Source organism: Pseudophryne corroboree, chromosome 9, assembly GCF_028390025.1.
Source record: "Pseudophryne corroboree isolate aPseCor3 chromosome 9, aPseCor3.hap2, whole genome shotgun sequence".
In the NCBI taxonomy this organism is placed as follows: domain Eukaryota; kingdom Metazoa; phylum Chordata; class Amphibia; order Anura; family Myobatrachidae; genus Pseudophryne; species Pseudophryne corroboree.
In genome coordinates this window covers 74,050,655-74,077,681 of record NC_086452.1, presented here as the reverse complement: position 1 = coordinate 74,077,681, position 27,027 = coordinate 74,050,655, and the positions used below count along the sequence as shown (strand labels likewise).

General features: G+C 46.0%; 1 protein-coding gene across 3 annotated transcripts in view; it reads left to right on the top strand.

Annotated features, from left to right (window-relative positions):
- Positions 1–25,274, top strand: part of LOC134957542 (fatty-acid amide hydrolase 1-like) — a 175,313-nt gene extending 150,039 nt beyond the window's left edge. For all 3 annotated transcript variants that reach the window (XM_063939519.1, XM_063939518.1, XM_063939520.1), the window contains 5 exons: positions 14,750–14,793; positions 17,911–17,950; positions 19,623–19,731; positions 23,220–23,365; positions 24,495–25,274. In XM_063939519.1, the coding sequence (XP_063795589.1) occupies positions 14,750–14,793; positions 17,911–17,950; positions 19,623–19,731; positions 23,220–23,365; positions 24,495–24,623 (468 nt within the window). In that variant the 3' untranslated portion in view covers positions 24,624–25,274. The remainder of the gene's footprint in view (positions 1–14,749; positions 14,794–17,910; positions 17,951–19,622; positions 19,732–23,219; positions 23,366–24,494) is intronic.
- The last annotated feature ends 1,753 nt before the right edge of the window (positions 25,275–27,027 follow it).

Below are 27,027 nucleotides of genomic sequence, written 5' to 3'. Positions count from 1 at the left end.
AGCATTAGATATGGGTACTATTTACTACAGGGCATCAGCTTCAACAATTTGGTTGCGTACGTGGAAAGCTGATTCAGAATCTAAGAAGGTTTTGGAATCTTTGCCTTTTTCTGGAAATATTCTCTTTGGTAAAGAATTGACAGATATTCTGGAGTCAGAAGCAGACTCCAAAAAGGTCAGGTTTCCTTCCACATACAACTTCAAACCTAAAGTTCCGGCTTTTCGGCCCTTTCGGTCTCAAGGAAAAGCTAGGGGAAAAAGGGATCGCAAGCAGCCCCAATAGAACAAGTCTGGTAAGTCAAAAAAGCATTGGGCTACCAGAGGGCCGGCTTCCAAATCAGAAGACAAGCCATCAGCCTGATGGTGCGGGCCTCCACCTGGGGGACCCAAGGGTAGGGGGCTGACTTCTTCAGTTTGCACAGATCTGGCAGCAGTCCACAACAGATGCCTGGGTGCAGGAAGCGGTATCTCTAGGTTATGCTTTTCCCGCCCAGCCCATCTCGGATAGAGACGAAAGGCCAGGGCTTTTCAAGAAGCAGTTCAGAAATTGCTTCAGTCAGGAGTAGTCATTCCAGTCCCCCCTGCACAATGAGGACAGGGTTTTTACTCCAACCGGTTTTTGGTTCAGAAGCCAAATGGGTAATTTCGGCTCATTCTCAATCTCAAAATGCTAAACAAATACATTTGGGTACCTCGGTTTCACATGGAGACGTTATGTTCCATAGTCTTGGCCATGGAGCCAGGGGATTATATGGTATCCCTGGATATACAGGATGCTTACCTACATGTTCCTATAGCACTGTCTAATCATTGTTATCTCAGGTTCGCTATCCTCCAACAGCATTTTCAGTTCCAGGCCCTACCCTTTGGGTTAGACACAGCCCCCAGAGTATTTACCAAAATTATGGTGGTTATGGCAGCTTATCTCCGCCAGCAAGGGATAAGAATGTTTCCATACTTCGACGATCTTTTAATCCTGGCACAGTCACAGGAATTGCTCCTATGGCATCTCCAACAGACAATAACATGTCTACAGAGGCACGGGTGCTCATAAATTGGGCAAAATCATCTCTAGTTCCGTCACAACGGGGGCTGTACTGGATTCAGGTCTGCAGAGAGTATTTTTACCTCGGAACAAGATATCCAAGGTTCAGTCAAGGATTCAAGACTTGCTACACAAACAGTATCTATTCATGCAGCAATGCGAGTGATGGGTTTGATGGTGTCAACACTCAACATGGTAGAGTATGCACATTTCCACTCAAGGCTTCTGTAGCGTCTGATTCTTGCCAAATGGAATGGATTACATCAGACGATAAAAACACAGACTATGGTACTTTCGATAAAAGTAAGAAGGTCATTAGCCTGGTGGCTACAGACGTCCCATCTGGACAAGGGGAGACCCTTTTGAATATCAGATTGGGAAATTCTGACAACAGATGCCAGTCTCCAGGGCTGGGGAGCAGTGTCCGGAAGGTTGTGTTTCCAGTGGCAATGGACCAAAGAAGAAAGTTGCCTACCAATAAATGTGTTGGAACTTCGGGTCATATATCTGCCACTGATTCAGGCAAAGGACATTCTTCGAGGAAAGCCGGTCCAGATCCACTCGGACAATGCAACGGCAGTAGCATACCTCAACCATCAGGGAGGAACTCGCAGCCAAAAGCAATGAAGGAGGTAAGTCACATCATCCAGCCTTGTCCACAGTGTTCGTTCCGGGGGTCCTAAACTGGGAGGCTGACTTTCTCAGTCGACACACCATTCAAGCAAGCGAATAGGCTCTACACCCGGAGGTCTTCTAGACTCTAGTAGACAAATGGGGGTTGCCAGAGATAGATCTCATGGCGTCCCATCTGAACAACAAAGTTCTCGCATACGGGTCAAGAACAGGGGATCCCAGAACAATCTTTGTGGATGCCTTGTCGGTGAGATGGGACTTTCATCTGGCTTATGTGTTCCCCCAACCACTCTATTACCCAGGGTGGTGAGAAAGATAAAGTAAAGAAAGGGTGCCATGATACTAATAGCTCCGGCTTGGCCCAGAAGACATTGCTATACAGATCTGCAGAGAATGTCAATGGATGATCCATTTCTACTCCCTCAACATCCAGACCTACTGACGCAGGGTCCTTGTTATCACAAACATCTGGATCGACTGTCTTTGACGGCGTGGCTCTTGAAATCTCTGTCCTGAAGTCAAGAGGATTCTCACAACAGGTAATTTAAACAATGCTCAGAGCAAGGAAACCTTCCTCGGCTCATATTTATCACTGAATATGGCAAACCTATATTCATTGGTGCAGTGAAAGAAAGGTGGACCCTAAATCTTTCAGAGTTTCCAGGGTCTTAGCATTCAGGCAAGAATGGATAAAGGTTTGAAGGTGGCTTCCTTGAGAGTGCAAGTGTTGGCATTGACTGTATGGTTCCAAAAGAAAATTGGCCAATTTACAGGATGTGCATACTTTTTTCCAGAGAATGCTGCGCATTCAGCCTCCGTTTGTTCAGCCTACAGTGCCGTGGGACTTATGTTTAGTCCTGAAAGCCCTTCAAGTTGCCCCATTTGAACCACTTAATAAAGTGGATCTTAAATGGTTAACAGCTAAAGCGTTCTTTCTGCTGACTATGGCGTCAGCTAGGAGAGTATCAGATTTAGGGGCGTTGTCATGTCGTTCCCCATTTCTGATTTTTTATCCAGATAGAGCAGTTCTCAGAACTAGATATGGGTAATGGTATCTTCCTAAGGTGGTGTCTAAATTCCACCTTAATGAAGAAATTGTAGTCCCGGCTTTTCAGGTACCGGGACTTTCTGCGGGAGATGCATCGCTGGACGTGGTCCATGCATAAAGGATCTACGTGGATCGTACCAGTGCCATCAGAAAGACAGATTCTCTCTTCATTCTCTACGGATTTCACAAGAGAGGATGGCCTGCTAGTAAACAAACGCTGGTAAGATGGCTTCGGATGACTATTTCAGAAGCATATTCTCAGGCTGATCACCCTGTTTTGGCTAATGTCTTTGCTCACTGTACTTGTAAGGTAGGTACCTCATGGGCAGCACAGCGTGGTGCTACAGCAGAACAGATATGTAAGGCAGCTACATGGTCTTCCATTAACACATTCATTAGACATTATGCCTTGGATACCTTTGCCTCCCATGACGCTGAATTCGGGTGAAGGGTTCTTCTGTCCAATCAGGAGCGTCCCACCACTAAATTGCTTTGGGAAATCCCATTGTTATCCTGTCCACAGGATCCACAGCCTGACGCACCTGATTTATTTTTCATCCACTAGGGGTCACTGGAGTACTCTTGGGATATGGACGGCTTCCGCAGGAACAGGGCACTGAATATTTAAATTTAGAACTCTCCTCCCCTCCATATCCCAGAGTACCTTTGTGTTTTTTCTGTGCTCAACGCACTAACAAGGCTTGTGTGGAGCTCCCACACTTATTTTGAATATATTTCTATTTTTATTTTTATTTTTGATTTTACTTTTTAACAACTTTATCCACATCCCTTCCCCCCTTCCAAAAGGCGTGGGTCCGGGATAGTGGAAGCTGCTACAAGCAGCTGTGGCGTGTCGGTCCTCACTACAGAGCACCCTCACAGCCAAGTGCAGACTACCTGCAGAAAAGGCTGGACGGAGCTTGCAGAGAAGCCCCGTCATAGCCCCTCACCACAGGCGTCCAGGTATGTTGGGGGACGGGGCGGTCAGCTCATGCTGCCGCTCCGCTGTGTGGGGACACTGTACTGTAAAGCGCCGCCCACCGCTATGTGAGCCGCCCGCCGCTATGTGAGTCGCCCGCCGCCGCTGATTGATCTCAGTCCCGCCGTTTAGAGCCGCGCCGGCCGCATTTTCTGCAAACCATAGCCCCCGCTTCATGGCTCTATGGAGCGCGCTCCCCGGCTCCCGCAACCCGCTCCCCGGATACTTGTAAGTTCCCAGGCTCCGTGTACCCGTTTCCCGCTGGAATAGACAGCGGTACACGGAGCACGGGGGGGAAGAGTCTCTCAGCAGCTGCACGGGGGGGGGGGGGGGGGGAGGGAGAAGTACCCATAGCAGCAGCAGTAGCGCTGCATGGGTTATAAGACAGCATAGGCTATTAAGCCTTTATTAACAGAATTTGTTATTAAACAGAGTATTCCCAGGTTATATATGTTTTGGACAAAATTATAACCTGTACTGTGATTATAAGTGTAAGCATGGCATGGGGGCCATTTTGACCATGCTTTCTGTTCTTCCTGTTGTGATTCCAGAACATTCCTGTCCTACATCTCTACTCCACCGGATGACGCAGGGGTGTTAGTGGGAATTTGGGATCACATTTCATATAGTACTGGCCACGTGCACTGCACTTGGCCAGATATATATATATAGACACACCTTAGTACTATTTTACTGAGTCGAGCAAGTTGTCTGTCTTTGTATATTGTATTGTCTGTCTGCATAATGAGTAAGGCATCAGCAAAAACTAAAAAGCAGTTTCACTGCAATGTCTGTAAGAGTGTGTTACCAGATGGATCTACCACATGTACAGTATGTTTTGTGGATTCAGCTACGAATACAATTTCTGCTCCGGTTTCAAAGCCGGTTTCATCCCCGGACCCTCCATGGGCTATGCTAACAGATGTCATGGCTGGATTGCAATCAGAATTGGCCGCCGCTCGACACGAGCAGGAAGCGGCAAGATCTAAGTTTAGGATGAGACCGCTAGAACTACCGGACGGTCTCAGCCTTGTCATAAGTCCAAGTCCATGTTGGGTAGAAGGGATAAATTTCATTTGTCTTATGATTTACCGGTTTCTGCTATGTTGCATTCTGACGATTCTATGCCAGACCTCACTGCACAAGATGAGGGTGAGGAGGGCGAAATGGACCAGCAGTCAGATAGTGAAGATTTTGACAGCCCAGGCATTGATAATCTCATCAGGGCAGTGCGTCAGTCTCTGAAGTTTACAGAAACTAAGGAGCCTCTGACAAATGATGAAGTCGTCTTTACTAAACGTAAGAGATCTCCAATGTGTTTTCCTGTTTCGGAATCTCTTAATAAGATGTTAGTAGAAACACAAAAGAATACAGATAAACGGTTTTCTATACCTCGCAGATTTAAGTCTAGTTACCCATTTCCAGAGTCTGTGACATGTACATGGGAGAATCCGCCAATGGTGGATTCGTCTGTGTCAAAACTTACAAAGAAATTAACCATACCAGTACCAACTGCTACTACGCTTAAAGACCCTTCAGACCGTAAAATAGAAGCTATGCTAAAGTCCATGTATATAGCAGCAGGAGTGTTGCTTAGACCTGGGTTGGTTGGCATTTGGGTAACTAAGGCGCTAATGGTATGGATAACAGAACTCAAGTCTGCCCTACATGACGATCACCTTATACTACTTGCTGATCAAATCTGTGAAGCGGCTGAGTATCTATGTACAGCTTCTACTGACGTCCGTCAGCTCAGCTCAATTCTCGCATTTCATCGTCGCTAGTTATAGTACGAAGAGCACTCTGGCTGCGTTCTTGGCAAGCGGAGGCAGAGGTCAAAAGAGGTATAGAGGCGTTACCTTACGGTGGCGAGAAGTTGTTTGGTCCTAAATTGGACAAATGGATTTTTGAGGCCACGGGAGGAAAGTCTGTTTTCTTACCATTGCCTCCAACGGTACCTAGACGGAAATATTCTGGCCCGGCGTTCAAATCCTTTAGACCTCAGCCCTTTCGAGGCCGTGGTAGAGGAACAGCCACTCCTGGTAGACGAGGTCGAGGACGTGGTTTCCAACAAACCAACACCAGTCGTCAGGACGCTAAGGTCACCGACAAACCAGTGGCATGACGGGCTCCCAGCCCATCTCGGATCTCCAATTGTGGGAGCACGCCTTCAGGTTCCATTTGGTGTGGTTCCAGACGTCCACAGATGGGTGGATCCGCAATTTAGTGTTAAAAGGTTAGAAAATAGAGTTCGACTGTCTCCCGCCACTGCAGTTTTTCAAGACAGGACTGCCTCTGTCGGACGACAAGAGGGCGGTTCTGCAAATTGCCATTCAGTCTCTGCTGGATTCAGCAGTTTTAATTCCGATTCCTGTACACCAACAAGGTCAGGGTTATTATTCCAGTCTGTTTGTGGTACCAAAGCCGGATGGATCGGTCAGGCCAATATTGAACTTAAAGGGCCTCAATCAATACGTCACGTACTGCAGATTCAAGATGGAATCTCTGAGGTCAGTAGTTGCAGGTTTAGAGCCACAGGAATTCATGATTGCGCTGGATCTCAAGGATGCGTATTTACACATTCCGATTTGGCCACCTCATCAGAGGTTCTTGCGTTTTGCAATACGGCAGAACCATTACCAGTTTCAGGCTCTACCGTTTGGCCTCTCATTAGCGCCTCGGGTGTTCACCAAAGTGATGTCTGTGATGATAGCTCATCTCAGATACATGGGAGTGATAATAGTTCCGTACTTGGACGATCTGCTCATCAAAGCTCCGTCTCAACAGATGCTCCTCCAACATGCGTTGCTAACGTACAATAGGGGTAATTCCAAGTTGATCGCAGCAGGAAATTTTTTAGCAGTTGGGCAAAACCATGTGCACTGGCAGGGGAGGCAGATATAACATGTGCAAAAAGAGTTAGATTTGGGTGGGTTATTTTATTTCTGTGCAGGGTAAATACTGGCTGCTGTATTTTTACACTGCAAATTAGATTGCAGATTGAACACACCACACCCAAATCTAACTCTCTCTGCACATGTTAAATCTGCCTTTCCTGCAGTGCACATGGTTTTGCCCAACTGCTGCGATCAACTTGGAATTACCCCCATTGTACTAGTTCAGCACGGTTGGAATGTCAACTTCAAGAAATCACATCTAATTCCGTCTCAACGACTTCAATTCCTAGGTATGATTCTCGATACGGTAAATCAAAGAATTTACTTACCAGAACAGAAAGTACAGATTATTCGTCATCTGGTACAATTAGTGCTCAAGCCACGCACAGTCTCGGTACATTTGTGCATTCGCCTCTTAGGCACAATGGTGGCGGCTTTCGAAGCGCTTCAGTTCGGAAGATTTCACTCACGTCCTTTTCAACTGGATGTGCTCGCACAGTGGTCGGGCTCGCATCTGCAGATTCACCACAGGGTGAGGTTGTCGCCACGGGCCAGGGTATCTCTACTCTGGTGGCTCAAAGTACACAATCTAACCGCAAGGAAACGGTTCAGCGCCTGGAATTGGATAATTCTAACGACGGATGCGAGTCTCATAGGTTGGGGAGCTGTAGTTCAAAATTGTCAGCTCCAGGGTCTCTGGGCGGATCACGAAAGATTGCTGTCTATAAATGTCCTGGAACTCCGGCCAATTTACAATGCACTACGACAAGCAGTGCACATGCTTCGGTCTCAGACTGTCCAGGTGCAGTCAGACAACGCGACGGCGGTCGCGTACCTCAACAAACAAGGAGGAACGAGAAGCCACATGGCAATGCGGGAAGTAGCTCGAATCCTCAATTGGGCCGAGCATCACCAAGTGATATTGTCGGCAGTGTTCATTCCGGGAGTGGACAACTGGGAGGCGGATTATCTCAACCGTCTGGATTTTCATCCAGGAGAATGGGCATTAAATCCAGAAGTGTTTCACATGTTGGTCCAGAGGTGGGGTTACCCTCAAATGGACCTGATGGCATCTCGCCACAATCACCAAACGCCCCAGTATGTGTCCAGAACGCGAGATCCAAAGGCAGTGGCGGTGGATGCTCTCACAATCGCGTGGCTGTACAGCCTCGTGTATCTGTTTCCACCGTTTCCGCTGCTCCCTCTGTTGCTAAAACGGTGGTGCCTCATTGGCCTCGGAGAGCTTGGTTCTCGGATCTCCGCGGACTACTCGCAGACGATCCTTGGCCGCTCCCACTTCGTCCGGACCTGTTACAACAGGGTCCGTTCCTTTACACCGATTTACCGTGGCTGCATTTGACTGGGTGGCTGTTGAGACCGCCCTCTTGAGAAGAGAGGGCATTCCAGAATCGGTTATACCAACCATGTTACGTGCTAGGAAGCCAGTTACGGCAGCTCATTATTACAGAATTTGGCGTGCCTATATAGGTTGGTGTGAAGCTCGGAAGTTTCCGACATCATCTTTCAAGTTATCCCGTCTTTTGTTATTTCTACAGACGGGGTTAGATGGAGGACTGCGTTTATCTACACTAAAGGTGCAGGTATCTGCTTTGTCAATTTATTTTCAAAGGCGATTGGCTCTATTGCCATCTGTACACACCTTTCTGCAAGGTGTCCTCAGAGTACAGCCGCCATTCATTCCACCTACAGCGCCATGGGACTTGAATCTGGTTTTAGATTTCTTACAGTCTTCATATTTTGAACCCTTACAGCAAGTGGATATTAAGTTTCTCACTTGGAAAACAATTTTTCTACTAGCCTTAGCTTCGGCAAGGCGTGTTTCAGATTTGGGTGCCTTGTCATGCAAACCACCGTATTTGGTGTTTCATGATGACAGAGCGGAACTTCTGATGAATCCCGCTTTCTTGCCAAAGGTAGTGTCATCTTTTCACATCAATCAACCAATAGTAGTTCCTGTGTTAACAGGACATTCTGGAACTTTGGATGTGGTACGCGCATTACGCGTTTATGTATCCCGAACGTCTACAGTTCGTAAGACGGATACGTTGTTTGTTCTCCATGATGCTGCCAAGATGGGTTGGCCAGCTTCTAAGCATACCTTATCCAGACCTTACCTTCATGCTAGGTTACAGCTGCCTACATCAATAACAGCTCATTCCACACGTTCTGTGGGAACTTCATGGGCAGCTGGTCGTGGGGCTTTTACGACGCAGCTTTGCCGTGCGGCTACATGGTCATCAGTGCACACGTTTGTGCGCTTTTACAAGTTTGATACGTTTGCGGCATCAGCATCTAGCTTTGGCCGCCTAGTGTTACAGGTGCCAAACAGCTCTCCCGCCCACAGGAAAAGCTTTGGTACGTCCCAAGAGTACTCCAGTGACTCCTAGTGGATGAAAAAGAAAATAGGATTTTGGAACTTACCAGGTAAATCCTTTTCTTTGAATCCATAGGGGGCACTGGACACCCACCCAGAGCAGTTTTTACCTGGTTTGTGGTAAGTTCAGGGGATCTTATGGTAACACATTCTCACCGACTGGTTCAAAGTTTCAAGTTCTATCGGTTATGGTGCCAACTGTTTAGTTGTCAGTAACGTTATGTGTCAACTTTATTGTTGTCCGTTATGTTATATGTAATTCTCCATGGTCAACCTCTCTATAGCTCCTGTTCGGCTCAGTAAAAAACACTGAGGTACTCTGGGATATGGAGGGGAGGAGAGTTCTAAATTTAAATATTCAGTGCCCTGTTCCTGCGGAAGCCGTCCATATCCCAAGAGTACTCCAGTGCCCCCTATGGATTCAAAGAAAAGGATTTACCTGGTAAGTACCAAAATCCTATTTTCAGGGCTCTACATGATGCTCCTGCCTTGTGTTTGGAATACAACTGATTTGCCAGAGCAAGGAGGCGGGTATATTTGGACGGGCCCATTGCATGCTGGGAGGCTGGAAAGCTTTGATCGATTTTTGCCAATCCGCTGTCGCTTCATCATATCCCATTGTTATCCTGTAGATCCTGTGGACTTAGGAGAAATACCGTTATCAACGGTAAGTTCTTACCATAACGTATATATCTCTGATTTCTTTTGTTTTCCCAAGAAGGTAACAGCTGCATAATGTGGGAAGGTGAAATCAGGGAAATTGCAGGTCTATTCAGGGAGTCAGGGAGATTGCTACTATTTCAGGGAGTCTCCTGCAGGATGAGGGAGGGTAGGCAACTATGCAACAGGGTCTCCTAGTGGCCTAGTGCTCAGAGTCTACTGAGCTGCCGTCTAGAGAGATGGGGGCCTTAATGCGTCCCTGCTCCCTATACTAACATCCCCACATTCTTCCTCCTTTTCTCTCATAAGCTAATTCTTCTCATTATACATTCGGTTCTATGTTCTACGCTACCTTTGTTATGGTATTTCTTGCAGATTTGCGTTTACATATGGATATCATAGATAGTGTCATTTCTTAAAATATCTTGCATTTTTTGCTAGTGTTATCTATTTGATACACTTACGCTTGCTCTGTGTCCTGTATTGTTTATCTACTCTTCCTCCCTCCTCATTGCCCTTCTCCTTCTTTCCTTATATCCTCTGTATCTTAATAAAACTTGCCTGAAAAAAAAAGAAAAGAAAAAAGGTCATGGTTTGTTAAATACATGGGGAAATATGTAATAGCCTGCGATGTGCAGGCTGTTCGTGAAGTATCCCCATATTTTTAAAGCAGCAATCATTTTCAAGGCAAACCCGGCCAGGGCCAATATTTACTAATAATCCGAGTTTGCCTGATTTGTGTTTTTTTTTCTAAGTCCCAACACGGGAATTCACTAAGCACAAATCTCGGCAGTGTTTGGGCCATTCGTAATGGTTTGAACGGCAAAGTCCAGAAATACGAATGAATAGACCATCGGTCAAACGCGGCTGTTATTTCATACAACACGGGTATTCACTATTCATTCGTATTTGGGAGTTAGTCTCTGAGTGCTCAAGTGCGGGTGTATTTTTTTGTGATTCGTTAAAAAAAGCAGCAAAAAAATAGACCTGCTTTTTCCAAGCGAGTTTTGGATAATCATGCACGGATCAGTGAGATCTGTACATGGTTATCTATGGGAAAGGGTCTTTTTACTGCAAAAACTTGAAAAAAAAATTGCGTGGGGTCCCCCCTCCTAAGCCAAACCAGCCTCGGGCTCTTTGAGCCGGTCCTGGTTGAAAAAATATGGGGGGAAAATTGACAGGGGTTCCCCCATATTTGAACAACCAGCACCGGGCTCTGGTCCTGGTGCAAAAAATACGGGGGACAAAAAGCGTAGGGTCCCCCGTATTTTTTGATCCAGCACCGGGCTCCACTAGTCAGAGAGATAATGCCACAGCCGGGGGACACTTTTATATAGGTCCCTGCAGCCCTGGCATTAAATCACTAACTAGTCACCCCTGGCCGGGGTACCCTGGAGGAGTGGGGACCCCTTAAATCAAGGGGTCCCCCCTCCAGCCACCCAAGGGCCAGGGGTGAAGCCCGAGGCTGTCCCCCCATCCAAGGGCGGCGGATGGGGGGCTGATAGCCAAGTGTAAAAATAAGAATATTGTTTTTTTTGTAGCAGTACTACAAGTCCCAGCAAGCCTCCCCCGCAAGCTGGTACTTGGAGAACCACAAGTACCAGCATGCAGTGGAAAAACGGGCCCGCTGGTACCTGTAGTACTACTGCAAAAAAAATACCCAACAAAAAACAGAACACACACACCGTGACAGTAAAACTTTATTACATACATGCACACCTACATACACACATACTTAGAACAACAAAAGGGAAGAATGTCTCCCAGCGCTTGGTTATATCGAGTGAACTCTATACAAACAGAATCATCAATAATCACACAATTCAAAGGAATAAAAATAAATTTTCTTTTATTAAAGATAAGCTATGGGGATTTCCATAAAAAGTGTCTTTTACTTTAGTCTAGAATATTAAAAATTATACAGTGACTCCTAATACCGGTATACTAAAAAAATAATAAGACAACAGGACAAACAACATAAATAACATGTACGATAGCGGTACGCTGTCTTTTAGCGATTTATCCACTAATCACTCATGGGTGAGTCTTAAGTCCCAAAGTATGTAGATTATTCCAAGATAAACCTCACTGAAAAGTGAGTCTTAAGTGAGGTTTATCTTGGAATAATCGTACATGTTATTTATGTTGTTTGTCCTGTTGTCTTATTATTTTTTTAGTATACCGGTATTAGGAGTCACTGTATAATTTTTAATATTCTAGACTAAAGTAAAAGACACTTTTTATGGAAATCCCCATAGCTTATCTTTAATAAAAGAAAATTTATTTTTATTCCTTTGAATTGTGTGATTATTGATGATTCTGTTTGTATAGAGTTCACTCGATATAACCAAGCGCTGGGAGACATTCTTCCCTTTTGTTGTTCTAATAACGAAGAGGATAGTGGAATCCTCTTTTTGTTCTCCAGAGCAGCTGGAACTTGTCGAGTGAAGTAGGAATAAGCGCAGTCCCCTACCCCTTCTTTGTATACACACATACTTACCTATGTTCACACGAGGCTCGCTCCACTTCTCCATGTAGAATCCACGGGGTACCTGTGAATAAAATTATACTCACATAATCCAGTGTAGCTTGTGTCCTGTTTGTAATCCACGTACTTGGCAAAAAAAAACAACGAAAAACCCGATCCACGCACTGAAAGGGGTCCCATGTTTACACATGGGACCCCTTTCCCCGACTGGCGTGACCCCCCGTGACTCCTGTCAAAGAGGGTCCCTTCAGCCAATCAGGGAGCGCCACGTCATGGCACTCTCCTGATTGGCTGTGCGCTCCTGAGCTGACAGTCAGGCTGCGCACTGAAGATACAATGTAGCGCATAGGCGCTACATTGTATCCAATGGTGGGAACTTTGCGGTCAGCAGTTGAGGTTACTCGCGGTCAACCGCTGACCGCAAAGTTCCCACCATTGGATACAATGGAGCGCCTATGCGCTACATTGTATCTTCAGTGCGCAGCCTGACTGACAGCTCAGGAGCGCACAGCCAATCAGGAGAGTGCCACGACGTGGCGCTCCCTGATTGGCTGAAGGGACCCTCTTTGACAGGAGTCACGGGGGGTCCCGCCAGTCGGGGAAAGGGGTCCCATGTGTAAACATGGGGCCCCTTTCAGTGCGTGGTTCGGGTTTTCCGTTTTTTTTTTTTGCCAAGTACGTGGATTACAAAGAGGACAGAGCTACCCTGGATTGTGTGAGTATAATTTAATTCACAGGTACCCCGTGGATTCTACATGGAGAAGTGGACCGAGCCTCGTGTGAACATAGGTAAGTATGTGTGTATGTAGGTGTGCATGTATGTAATAAAGTTTTACTGTCACGGTGTGTGTGTTCTGTTTTTTGTTGGGTATTTTTTGTGTAGTAGTACTACAGGTACCAGCGGGCCCGTTTCCCCCCCGCATGCTGGTACTTGTGGTTCTCAAAGTACCAGCTTGCGAGGGAGGCTTGCTGGGACTTGTAGTACTGCTACAAAAAACAATTTTCTTATTTTTACACTTGGCTATCAGCCCCCCATCCGCCGCCCTTGGATGGGGGGGGACAGCCTCGGGCTTCACCCCTGGCCCTTGGGTGGCTGGAGGGGGGACCCCTTGATTTAAGGGGTCCCCACTCCTCCAGGGTACCCCGGCCAGGGGTGACTAGTTGGTGTTTTAATGCCAGGGCCGCAGGGACCTATATAAAAGTGTCCCCCGGCTGTGGCATTATCTCTCTGACTAGTGGAGCCCGGTGCTGGTGTTAAAAATACGGGGGACCCCTGCGCTTTTTGTCCCCCGTATTTTTGGCACCAGGACCAGGCGCAGACCCCAGTGCTGGTTGTTTAAATATGGGGGATCCCCTGTCAAATTTTCCCCCATATTTTTACAACCAGGACCAGCTCAAAGAACCCGAGGCTGGTTGTGCTTAGGAGGGGGGACCCCACGCAATTTTTTTTCTGTTTTTTAACTCTTTAAACACTGTTTTTAAGGTACACAATGAAGCCCTGCACGGATCTCACAGATCCGGCCGGGATTCCTTGTGTTTTGTCAGGCAGTGTTTTACTCATCACTCCCGTAAAACACTGCCTGACATTACGAATCACATCGACATCGGAAAAAACGAATGTGGAAAACTTGGCAGCTTAGTAAATGACAGTATCAGGATTCAAAAAGTTGCAGTAAAATGCACCCGATACCATTCGAAATCAAACACCCTTAAAAACGGCTAAAACACGAATATTAGTAAATATACCCCCAGGTTTTGCCATGTGAAGTACTGTCGCTTTAAACATAATGACAGACTCGCAGAACCTCCCAAATAGCCTGCACATATTGCCCATGATCTCAGCCAGATAGACCTAAACCTGGTTAGATACATGGCTACAGGTGGTTAGGCACATAGCCATGGCTGGTTAGATACATGACCATGGCTGGTTAGATACATGACCATGGCTGGTTAGATACATGACCATGGCTGGTTAGATACATGGCCATGGCTGGTTAGATACATGGCCATGGCTGGTTAGATACATGGCCATGGCTGGTTAGGTACATGGGCACGGCTGGTTAGGTACATGGCCACGGCTGGTTAGATACATGGCCACGGCTGGTTAGATACATGTCCATGGCTGGGTAGATACATGGCCACGACTGGTTAGATACATGGTTATGGCTGATTAGATACATGGCCATGACTGATTAGTGGTGTTTCTACACCAAATAAATCTGTGAAGACTTCTGATATTGGCCAGCATTCACTAAACAACAGACACACACCAATGTGCTTATAGACTGAACAGTGCTCTTGGTGTATACTGTACATCTGTTGGGAGCAGCAGTATAGTACTACAGACATGGTTGGTTTTGCTTCTATAATGTACATATACTGTATATTGTATATATGGCCACAGTTGGTTAAATACGTGGTCATCATTGGTTAAATACATGGTCCCTGGTATAAAACTTCAGCATTCAAGGTGTTTCATGTGCTGTCTGTACTTAGAACTCACTGTGCAATGTGGTTTGACGATAGATGTTTGATAGCTTATAGTGATGATGAATTGAAATATTTTCCCTGTAAATAAATAATCTTATTTTAAACATTTTACAGTATCCTCGGATTTCCAGTGCTATATATTCCAGCCTCGGTGCAAGGTAAGACCCTACATGCTCTTACAGAGGATATTTTATGTACAATGTAAATTTATAGCCCTAGGTTATTATTCCAGATGTGTCCCCTCTCCCCGACCTCTACCCTCTAATGGTGCGTACACACGGTGGGATTTCGGCTTATGGCCAATGGGGCTAATTCAGGCTGGATCGCTGCACCAACAACTATCCAGGGAGGGGGCGTGCCAACGGCGTTAGAACGGCGTGGTGCAATTTACACTAACTGTTCTTACGATAGCTATATAGTCAAAATCGTAAGAACAAATCGCACTTTACACTCTGCATTCTGAAGTAGAAAATTTTTATAAGTAACAAGGGGCCACTGGGACACTAGATGAAAGTAGGGAAGGGTGGGATGTGATAGATATGTTAGTAATTATAGGGATCAGGAAGGCAGTATATATATATATATATATATATATATATACACACCAAAGGGGGACAACACTTTCTACAATTAATGTAGATAAGTACATAACAGATTCTCTGTTATTTCATGTAAATAAAGTATTTAAAAACAATCATATGTTATCTTAGTACTTAGCACACATTCTCTGCAGGGAGCTCACTTAGCACACAGTCACTGTGGAGGAACTTTCTGAACTCCCTGGAAATTAAGATTTGCTAAGTAATAATAGGAATCAGGAAGGCAGCATTAATAAATGAGGATTTCTAAAACAATGGGACACTGGGGGTCATTCCGAGTTGATCGCTCGCTAGCAGTTTTTAGCAACCATGCAAACGCTATGCCACCGCCCACTGGGAGTGTATTTTAGCTTAGCAGAAGTGCGAATGGTTGTATCGCAGAACGGCTACAAATTTTTTTTGTGTAGTTTCAGAGTAGCTTAAAACCTACTCAGCGCTTGCGATCACTTCAGACTATTCAGTTCCGGATTTGACATCACAAACCCGCCCAGCGTTCGCCCAGCCACGCCTGCGTTTTTCCTGGCACGCCTGCGTTTTTCCGCACACTCCCTGAAAACAGTCAGTTGCCACCCAGAAACGCCGACTTTATGTCAATCACTCTGCAGCAAGCAGTGCGACTGAAATGCATTGCTAGACCATGTGCAAAACGACATCGCTCGTTGTGTCCGTACGTCGCGCGTGCGCATTGCGCCGCATATGCATGCGCAGAACTGCCGTGTTTCAGCCTGATTGCTGCGCTGTGAACAAATGCAGCTAGCGATCAGCTCGGAATGACCCCCACTGACAACAGAACAGAGAAGGGATAAAGATGGTAAATAAGGAATTCTAGAATAAAGGGAAACTGACAGTACGGGAGAAGAAGGGACAGTGGAGGTATGATGGATAAGAAATAACATACTCTTCAACATTTTATACTCAAAACCCGGTACAAATTAGGAAAAGGGGCGTGGCCACAGGTAAAGGGGGCTTGACCACGTCCCCCTTTCCTTTACTTTCAATGGAAATTTGGTGAGTCACAAATCGGTACAAAGCCCTTTTTGGCCGGTACAGACCATAAAAAAATGGTACTGTACCAGCCAAAAAGGTACAGTTGGAGGGTATGAAATACTTTAATAGGGATCAGGAAGGCAGAACAGTATTTAAATAAATGAACAAGCAGACACTGTGCAAATGAAGGAAATATAAAGGAGAACTTTTGATACTGTGCTGGTGATAAATCCATGAATTGTCTCTCAGGGCTCATACTGTAAAATGATTGGAGAAAGCTTGGGACACATATATGGATTTTGGACTTTATTCAGCATCAGTTGCAGTTTTGCTAAAATAGCAAAACTGCAGCTGCTATATCTCACATGCTGGGGGCCGCCTAGCACAGGGCATTGCCCCCCAGCATGCTAATGGTGGACAGCGACGCAATCACAATACAATTGCAATCAGCAGTCAGCCCATCGCCATGGTTCCAGTCGCAGTGGGATGTCACGTAGCCGACCTGTACCCGCCCTTGTTTCCGATGGCACTTCCCCCATAACGCCAGGTTGATGCCCCCGCAACGACACGTAGCGGCCCCAGAAAAATATGAAAGTAAACACATGAAGGGCAGACTATGTGGATCTGTAGGTTCCCTTCTGTTTCCATGTTACTATGTTCCTACGGCACACCAGGAAACAGATGTGAAAGTAGGGGTGTGTGGCCATGAGCGGAATGCTGCGCCAGAGATCCACGCACTCGTTTTCATCATGCTGGGGGTTGGCCCAGCACTCTGGGAGCTGTTGGACAGTCCCCATTCTCTCCCAGAGCTGGCACAAAGTGGCGTGGGTGACGTGCACATGCGCATGTCATCCACTCACCGCTGCACTGCATTTGCAAATCAGTGGTGTCACAGTGTCCCCCGCCCAACCTCCCATCCGCTGCGGCCCGTGGGTGGGACAGTCCCAGAAAAACTGGACTGGCCCGCTGGAATCTGAACAGTTGGGAGGTATGGTTACATTGCTATGATCACATAAATTACAACATACTGTTTCTGTGTGTGTTTCTCTATAATTATCTGTTTACTGCTGTTTTCCTGCTTGTGTAAAACCAATAAAATAAAATGTATTTGTCCGTGTTTTGCTCTTGTTGGGCCTAATTCATATGTGGTTGTTGTAGTGATGGTTGTTGCTATCGTTTGTCATACAAAATTGCGATTATATGCTTCTATGAGCAGAAGCTAACCTGAACATAGTAACGCCTACTGCTGTTGCATCATTTGCATCCAGCGGCGTACAATTGCTGATACATCGGTACCATTGATGCAAATCGTGTCATGTCGCAAGGTATGAGTGCCTTTGAATGCGCACAGGCTGAGCTGCTCTCCAGGGATGCAGGGGGCTTTCCAGTAGTAAGTAAGATTGCAACTACTAATTTACACACCCAGAAAATGCCATCTGAGCAGCCATGACACGCCTGCGTTACCCAACCACTCCCTGTCACCACCCTCAAACACTGTCTTCCTGTCACTCACTTTGCAACTGATTCCTCAGTGTGACTGCAAATGCAATTCACTCGCTCTGTGTACCCACTGTGACTCAGACGCACGCACAGTACGAAATCATCAACCGATTTACGTACAGTAGCCACTTTGCAACCACATCTGAATTAGGCCCTTTGTCCGTACTGATCTCTCACCTCCCTGTCTAGATCCGTGAAGCTTCTCTGGAAGGATCAGATAGCTATGCAGGTAGTATACATGGCGTATATAGGATATATAGATGGTATATATGGCATGTGTGTATATATATAATTTATGTAATTCTCAATTCATGATTTCAGTCACTCATTAGACACCTGTAATTGATGTTCTCTCAGATCTGTCTATAGCTACTAATAATCACTGTGTGACCCTAGTTAGTAATAATATAATACACTAGTGTTGTTACCATATGTATAATCTACAATAATATCTGTTAAATCAGTGAGGTATTAAGTCGTCAGTGGGATGTTTAGGATTATCAGTAGATATGTGCGGTTCAGTTCTCCAGAAATTTGAATCCACCTGATTTCTGTGGATCCAAATCGAACAAAAACCTGGTCCGGATCACCTGTGGAGATATGGGGGGGTCATTCTGACCCGATGGCACGCTGCAGTTTTTTGCAGCATAGCGATCGGGTCAGAACTGCGCATATGCTGGCGCCGCAGTGCGCCGGCGCATGGCCGCCCGTCGCTGCGCTACGATCGCTTCTGCCTGATTGACAGGCAGAGGCGGTCGACGGGTGGGAGGGGGTGAAACGGCGGCGTTTGGCCGCCGTTTCGTGGGTGCAGTCCGGTCAACGCAGGCGTGGCCGGACCGTGCGGGCAGTGGCTCGCAGCGGCTGCGTGAAGTCACACGCAGCCACTGCAGGCCGGGGAGCGAAGAGTAGCTCCCGGCCAGTACGCTAAAGCTGCGCTGGTCGGGAGCTACTCTTGAAGTGCAAAGGCATCGCCGCTATGCGATGCCTTTGCACTTCTTCGGAGGGGGCCGGCACTGACATGCGGGGCGGACTAGATCTGTGCTGGGCGTCACCCGCATGTCTGAGTTCATGATCGTAGCTGTGCTAAATTTAGCACAGCTACGATCAACTCGGAATGACCCCCTAAGATTCGAACCGAGTCCCAGTTCTAATCTTACAGCGGTTCGGATTTTAAATCCGAATTTTCGGGTTTTGGATTGAAAAAATTACATGATTTTAGCTGTTTTAATTGATTTTTATTGACTTTTATCAATGATTATTATTATTTTTTAAATAAATTTTAAACCAAAATCCAAAACCGAACCAAAACACTTGAGGGTGGTTTTGCCAAAACTTAACCCAAAACACAATGATGAATTAAAACCAAAACCAAAGCCCAGGGGTCCTTGCACATATCTATTTAGGAATAATCCCCCTGATGGGCCCTACACACTGGCAGATAAAACAGAACGATATGAACGTTCTCGTTCATAAATGAAAGAGAACTCGTTCATATCGTTCTGTGTGTAGGCACCAACGATTAACGATGCGCGGCCCCATGCTCGTTAATCGTTGGTGCCCCGTCGCTTATGCATGCAGGCCAATGTGGACTTCACTCCCCCCCCGCCGCCGGGTCGCCCGTCAGCCGTATCTGCCGTCGGGCAGCTCGACGGCGGATCGGTATGTGTTTAGGGCCCATAACTGTAATTTGTAACAGATATTAAAAGTCACCTCATCTCAACCTCACAAACCTCCTTGATGACATGTAACATCAATATAACTAACAGTTTATTATATCCTATATTTTTACAGCCAATACAGGTATAAATATTACACTTGGTTATTACTATGCATGAGGTGTCTATCTCTTTGCTCCTTCATCCATGTGATTGCCAGCTCTTGTGATGACTTGTTTCCTTCAGGAATACCAGACAGAATTCCTAACTGAATGGAGAAAGCTGAATCTGGATGTGATCCTATGTCCCATGGTGGGCCCGGCCTTCAACATCGGCTATCCGGGGAGATTAACTGGTATTACTGTAAATCCCTGTGTTCACTCCCTGATTTATTTATAGGGGTTGTAGTTATGTGACTGGCAGTCTCCCTACATCCCGCCCGCTCACAATCCTGACGGTCGGCATGCCGACAGGGACTATTCCAACTCGTGGGTGTCCACGACACCCATAGAGTGGGAATAGAACCCGTCGCCACCGAGCCCGCAGTGTGGCGAGCGCAGCGAGCCTGCAAGGGACTTGTTGCGCTCGCCCTCCCCCCACAGGCATTCCGCTGCCGGGATACCGGCGTCGATATGCTGACCGGCGGTCACATATACCACACCCTTTTATAGTGTTACAAAGATAACTAGGCATTTGCGGGCACCACAGAAAAGTTTAGTAAGGGTCCCCACCAGCAGCGGTTGCCACCCCTGGGCCACAGCGCCGACCAAAGTCTGCATGGGGGATCCGGCCAGCACATATAAACATACGTTTCAAGTTGTATGGAACATATGTGCTGGCTACCTTACCTGGGGATCAGCAGCTGCAGAACGCTTGAGACACAGGCACACAGTGCTCAGCCTATTGTCAATAAGCGCGCCCCCAGACTCCTGTGAAACCAGCCAATGGGAGTCTGAGGGTGGGCTTATTGATGATGGACAGGCTGAGGGATGTTTACGGGCGGTGACCTGGATTTGTAGCTGGCGTTCCTGGGCAGTGACAGGGATCCCTCTGGTATTTTTTTACATTTATTTTTCTTTGTACATTTAGCTAAATCGCATTTCCCATTACAAGTGTGGGAAATGCGATCTGTTTACTAGAAAAAATGCAATATTAATGGCTTGGAGGAGAATTTTACGAATTCTGCTCCAATTGCCCTTTAGTACATTTAGGTGATACTAAAATAATTTGAAAGGGCTGTGAAAATAGCCTTTTTACATTATTTTAGTAATGTTTATAAATATGCCCGACACAAAGACACAAAACTTTCACAAGCTACAAACAAGTATCAAAGGCCTTCATTTATGATTTAGCTAAAGCTTCTTTGAGTTTTGGCTTGAAGCCCTCGTCAGGGCCGGATGAAGCCTTGGGGGTGCCAGGGGCACTTTAGACAGGGGGTTCCCAGTGGAAGGGAGGGGCTGTTTATAAGATTCGCCATACCTCCCAACATGACCCATTCCAGGAGGGATAAAATGCTCTTTACATGGACGTTCCTCTTAATATATGATTGTAGTCACCAGTGTTGAACTATTTAATTGATAAGAAAGGTGTTTAAACACAGTTGATTGTAATCATACTGTACATTAAGGAGAAAGTCCAGGTAAAGAGCATTTTGTCCCTCCTGGAATGGGTCATGTTGGGAGGTGTGGATTGTGTATATTAAATTTAGCCCAATGGTGTGTATTAGCATTAAACTAATAGTTTAACAATGCCTGTGTACTGTTTATAGCTTCACCTAATTGAAAGACAACTATTTTATAAGGTTTTCCTGTAGTGAAACAAAGACAACTTGAACAACCTTAAAATACACATAGAAAAATAAAATCTATACTTTATCTTGTCACATGCAAGAATAACAGCAGCCTCTGTACTACTTACACACTGGGACAGGACTCAGGAGGACTGTGTGTGTGTGTGTGTCTCTAGACCCTCATTAGATAACAAGTTACACAGGACTCAGACACCCAGGTGTGGATAGAGCGGTAAGTGACACAGGGATCCCATCCTGTGTCACTTACAGTTCTCTCCACCCTCATATCTCTCCTCTGGTTGGGAAGCTCCTTCGATATTTCATGAAACCTGATACTACTGTGTCACTGCCTGCCCTGCATACTGTCCTGCTCACATTCTGGCTGCCTGGTTCTGCTGCTGTATAAGAGGGAAAGCTACTGATGTCAGTGTGCTCTGGCCGGGGGGCCCTCTGACAGAGGGGGGCCCGGGGTGCAGTATGCCCTGTATCCCCCCCTTAATCTGGCTATGGCCCTCGCAGTCACTATCTGTAGCATCATTTATTATACAAACTGTGATTGTTATCTGCTGGGATTGCAGAGTTATTATGAGAGATAATATACAGCCTTATATTCCCAATATCATTATATAATACTATATTTTGCAACAGAAGTAGTAATCTAGTATGCCTAGTGCACACTGAGAGACTGTGTATGCGGCTACGTGGCAAATAAGACATAAAATTCAGGAAAAAGTAAGAATAATTACCAGTGACGGAAAGTCTGAAGTCACACCAAGGGCGGGATGTGGGTTTTACCGCATTTACAAATGTACTAAGACCCTACCGCCGGGTTTTCACCGTCCAGGGTATCGCCATCTCTGGATGGCGATACCCTATAGAAGCATATGGGCTTCTTATCGCCAACCGCCGCAGACACCGACCCCCCTCCCCCTGGCATACCTTCCACCAGGCAGCCCTGGTCCCAGAAGGTAATCTCCTCCGCCCCCTAGCAACGCAGCCGGAGGTCCTTCCGGCTGCAGGGGGGAGGAAGAGGCGCCGGTGGCAGCCTGCTGCTGCTTCCCAGTGTTGGAGGAGTCTGGAGAGACGAGGGAGATGACGGAGACCCTTCCGCAGACCACCTCACAGGTATCGAGGGGGGCCTCCGTCACCGCATTGCGATATTGACCGCATATGTTAGTACATATGCGATCAACATCACTGCGATTAGCAGCGAGGGGCGGCAATGTATCTTAATACATCCCGCCCCAAGTGTCTCACCCCACCACCATGTGTGTGATGACTCATCTGTACAGAGTGTTTCTCATTAACAAATGGCCACTGCTGAGTACAAGATCTCATTTTGCACTGGGTTTCCTCATAGGGTGAACATGGGTACATGATACTAATTTGAATGTTTTATTCTGAGGTTCGCTGGCAAAGCCAGTTCAAAAATGACAAAACAAGATATACAGCATATTACTCAGACCTATAGCGTAAATACATAGCACACAAACCTTCCTAAATGATTACTATTAACAATTATTAATATAGCATCAGCATAGTCTACAGTGCTTTACAATTAGCAGTAAACACAGTAATATAACTAGCGGCAGCTCCAGCTTCCAGGCTCCGTGCGCAAGACTGCAGCTTCTATGGACTGCATTGGTAGCAGCCCATAGAAGCCGGCCAGGGCTGATGATGAGGATCAAATACGGTTTGAGATAAAAAATATGGTAATAAAAAAAAAGGTGCAGACTAGATGGGCCAAGTGGTTTTTATCTGCTGTCAAATTCTATGTTTCTATGATGAGACAGGGCATGGCTTACCACAGGGTCTGGCAGTCCCGGAGCACTTCCAATAGGAAGTCACTGCCAGTCACAGTGAAGTCACTGCAGTCACGGACTGCAACTGGCTCACTGAGGAGGCAGATTTTACTGGGGGGCTGCAGCCCTGGAGCCCATAGGTAAAATCTGCCGCTGATCATAACAAAATCGGATATTAATGGGCAGATAAAGCAGTAAAAGGACGATGCTCATAAGCTTTCATAAATCACCATTCTCTCTTCTGTCCCTCAGCTCCTCTCTCCTACACATTGCTGTTCAATTTATTGAATTATCCGGCTGGAGTTGTTCCTGTAGGTTCTGTCACTGCGGAGGACGAGGAAGAGCTGAAACATTACAGAGGTTACAGCAATGATCCCTGGGACAAGCTGTATAAGAAGGTAATTATTATAGTGGTCTGTATGACATAGGTGAGGTTTATTTTTGTTTATTACTGTATACACTGTCCAATCTTCAGGTATGTGTTTATATATGAGCAGGGCATATGCTGGCTATGCAGCTGAGTAGGGCGCCTCATAGAGAAGGGTGCCCCGACTGAGCTGCGCCAGAAACATGCTTCAGTGTCTGCCCCCCAGGGTAGTACCTGCCCACCATAAGTGGAGACGTCTGACGCGCACAGCAGGATGTGTCCGGCACCGCACAACAGTACAGTGAAGAAACTCCAAATAAATTACAGTTCCCAGCAGCCCTTGCTGCCGGGAGCTGTAGTTTATTTGTAGTTACTTCACTTTACTGTAGTGCGGACACTTTCTGCTGTGGCTGGGAGGTCAGAGAAGGACAGAGAGGGACTAAAACTGAGGGCATAATGTAAGGGGCAATAAAACTTGGCATAGTGTAAGGTGCACTGCAACTGTGGGCATAGTGTAAAGGGCACTAAAACTGTGGGCATTGTGTAAGGAGCACTACAACTGTGGGAATAATGTGTAAAGGACAGTATAAATGTGGGCATAGTGTAAGGGGCACTACTAAGGTGGGCATAATGTGTAAGGGTCACTACAACTGGGCTTTTCCCATAAGTAATCCGGGGGGGCGCCAAAATATATATTTGCTTACCAAAAAATTTTACCTCGGGCCTGCCCTGTATACGAGTAAGAAACCTGGACACGTATCTAATGGTAGCGTCTAGTTACCCTTCGTGGAGAGGGACTTTCCCATAATGCACTGGGTCCATGCCAACAACTCTTTGGAACAGTAACCAGTGGTGAGCAAAGCAGAGCGAGACACCGGGCCCAAAGCGTGGCGAGTGAAGCGAGGCCGCGAGGGTACATCGGACCATCAATAATAAAAAATACCCTAAAGCAAACGGAGATCGGAGAAAAGATGAACATGCTGTAAGGGCGAAAGAGATCTTACGCCCTCACTTGATGTCACATCCGAGTCCTGTCCACGAAGGGTAAATAGAGACAAACGTAGCTACACATTTCTGGAGGCTTAGTGGTTATGTGACATGTCTCTCTTCCTCCCTCTACTGGCTACCCTGTGTAACTGCTCTTCTATCACTCTCTGCAGGCTGTGGAAGGAGGGGTGGGTCTCCCACTGTCCGTTCAGTGTGTGGCGCTCCCCCACCAGGATGAGCAATGCTTACGTCTCATGAAAGAAGTCGAGACCCTCAGTGGCCGTCGCCAGGAGAGGCAATAAGATCCTATCTTGCTCTTTTGCAGATAATGGATGCATGATCCTTGAAGTGGGAATCTATAACTATAGATAGAGATAACGATAAACATATATCATAAATCTTTATTTCATTAAAGAAACTTATATCGCTCCTCTTTATTCCACTATATGTAGAGGGTGATTAGTCATTGACATTATCATTATTGATAGCAGCAAGTAAAGTGACAGCCGCAGGTAGGGTTACCACCTTTTTGTTTCCAGATTCCTGGACAGGGATTGTGGCTATTCACTACACAATCTTCCCTACAATCCCTCACGCTATAGTCCACCTGAGTCCAGAATACTGAAAGGAGGTGGACTGCAGGGGCGCCTGGAGCAGCAGAGAGAACTGGCCGGTGACGCACTGACAGTGACATCACTGGTTCCATGGGATTCCTGGACACCTCTTTTCCGGCATTAGCAAGCATCCAAACTCCAGAAAGTGCTGCTGATTTCCAGACTCCCAGAGGAATCCCAGATGGGTGGCATCCCTAGCTGCAGGGTATATACTGTATATACTGAGCAAGATATTCTTAAGGGTCTTACAGTGGAGCATTTACTTTAATCTTTATTGTGTGTAATCATTATAAAAGTTCAGTAATATTAAACATATTTACGTGAACATTTCTTAAACAACATATTTATTGAATTATTTTTTTGGAGGGGGTTTGTTTGGGATTGTAACATTCCTTCTGTGTATGCCGCAGTGATAAGATTAGGTATCAGGCAGACACTTTGGGGAATCAGTAGAAAAATATGAAAGAGTGGTCCTGCACACACCTGGAGCTGCAGGTCTATACGTGATACATGTAAAACACAGACAAATACAAATGGATACCACGTATTGATCGGCGCTCACAAGTCCAAAGTCTTAATAGCATTAATGAGATGATGTTCAGAATGTCCTTCTGAATTGTCATTTGCTCGATAGTACCAGTGGTGCAAGTAGAAAATATTTCTTAGTGGTACTGTCGGGGTCATTCTGACATGAACACACGCTGACGTTCATCGCAGCGCAGCGTTCAAGTCAGAAGTGTCAGACGGCTGTCGTTGCCTAGCGATCGACTTCGACAGTCCACCCTTTGGCAGTCAACAATAACTGCCACACCTTAATAATAAAACTGAAAATATTACATGTACATTATATACAAGAGTTCAAATATATATATATATATATATATATATATATACGGGGAAGATTTGTAGGTGGGAAATGTTTATCCTAGTGGGACAGAAAAAGCATGTATGTATGAATTAATGTCTGAGGGGCATGTATCATCGTGCCGTATATGTTCTACGCAAACTTTGAGGTATTGAGAAGTATACATTAACTCCTTCTCATCCCGTATTAAGGGTCTGTAAATGGGCAAACAAACACTACCGATCTCTTTCTAGGCAAGGCCATTAGCCCTTACCTTTCTGGTTACTTATACCAACAAATGGGGAGCTCATTTATCTGATGATACATGGAGGGGAAACGTATGTACGTGCTACTATATGTAGATATCATTTATCGACTATGTGTGCCATTAACTGAAAATTGCAGAGATGAGGGTAAGACATAAAAATACATTCACAGAAATTTTGGGTATGGTTGACGTCTTTTCCGGTTGGATGTTTCTCTGGGTAAAGGGGGAAACAGAAAGAAATGGTGAAAGAAACAGGCCATGAAATTAATTTGCAATCCTTATCATGACGCTGTTTCTACAGATGTTTCATAAATCAAATCCGCTGCTGTAACAACGCCCTCGCTCCTTAGACTCATCAAATTTATGCTGTGCTTGCGCCGCGTCAGAATTCGAACACACCTGAATATCAAACCAATAATTATGACGACACCCAGGATACAAAGCAGAAACTTTCCCACACTCGCAATTACATTCTGCACCCACTCTCCTAATCCAGAAAACCATTTGAGTGGGTTCAACCATGAGGCCCAGCCGGTCAATTCATTACCCACAGCCGTCAAGGTTAGGTTGTGTTTCCTTCTGAACTCCCACTTTAACTGCAAGATCTCGTCCATCTTTTGATCGATGATTTCCGTGGGGTCGTGCTATTCGTAATATATTTACAGCACTTCACGCCATATTGAGTTGCCAGAGTAACACAGTACCCACCTGTCACAGCCGTAACATAATTAGGGACCATCCTGTGCTGGACCAGCTCCTTCTTGTAGGCTTGTAACTCCCTGCCCGTATACCTGAAGGTGTCATCATACATCTCAGTGATATTATCTATCAAGTTCGCTAGCGCATGGATACACCTATAATTTATAGTTCCTTTGGCAGTACGGGTGATGTCTTATGCGAGAAGAACTTGAATCCCGGTGGATTCATGAATCAAATCAGAGGCTGCGTTCTCTGCCCTATCTATGAGGTGTCTCTTGATG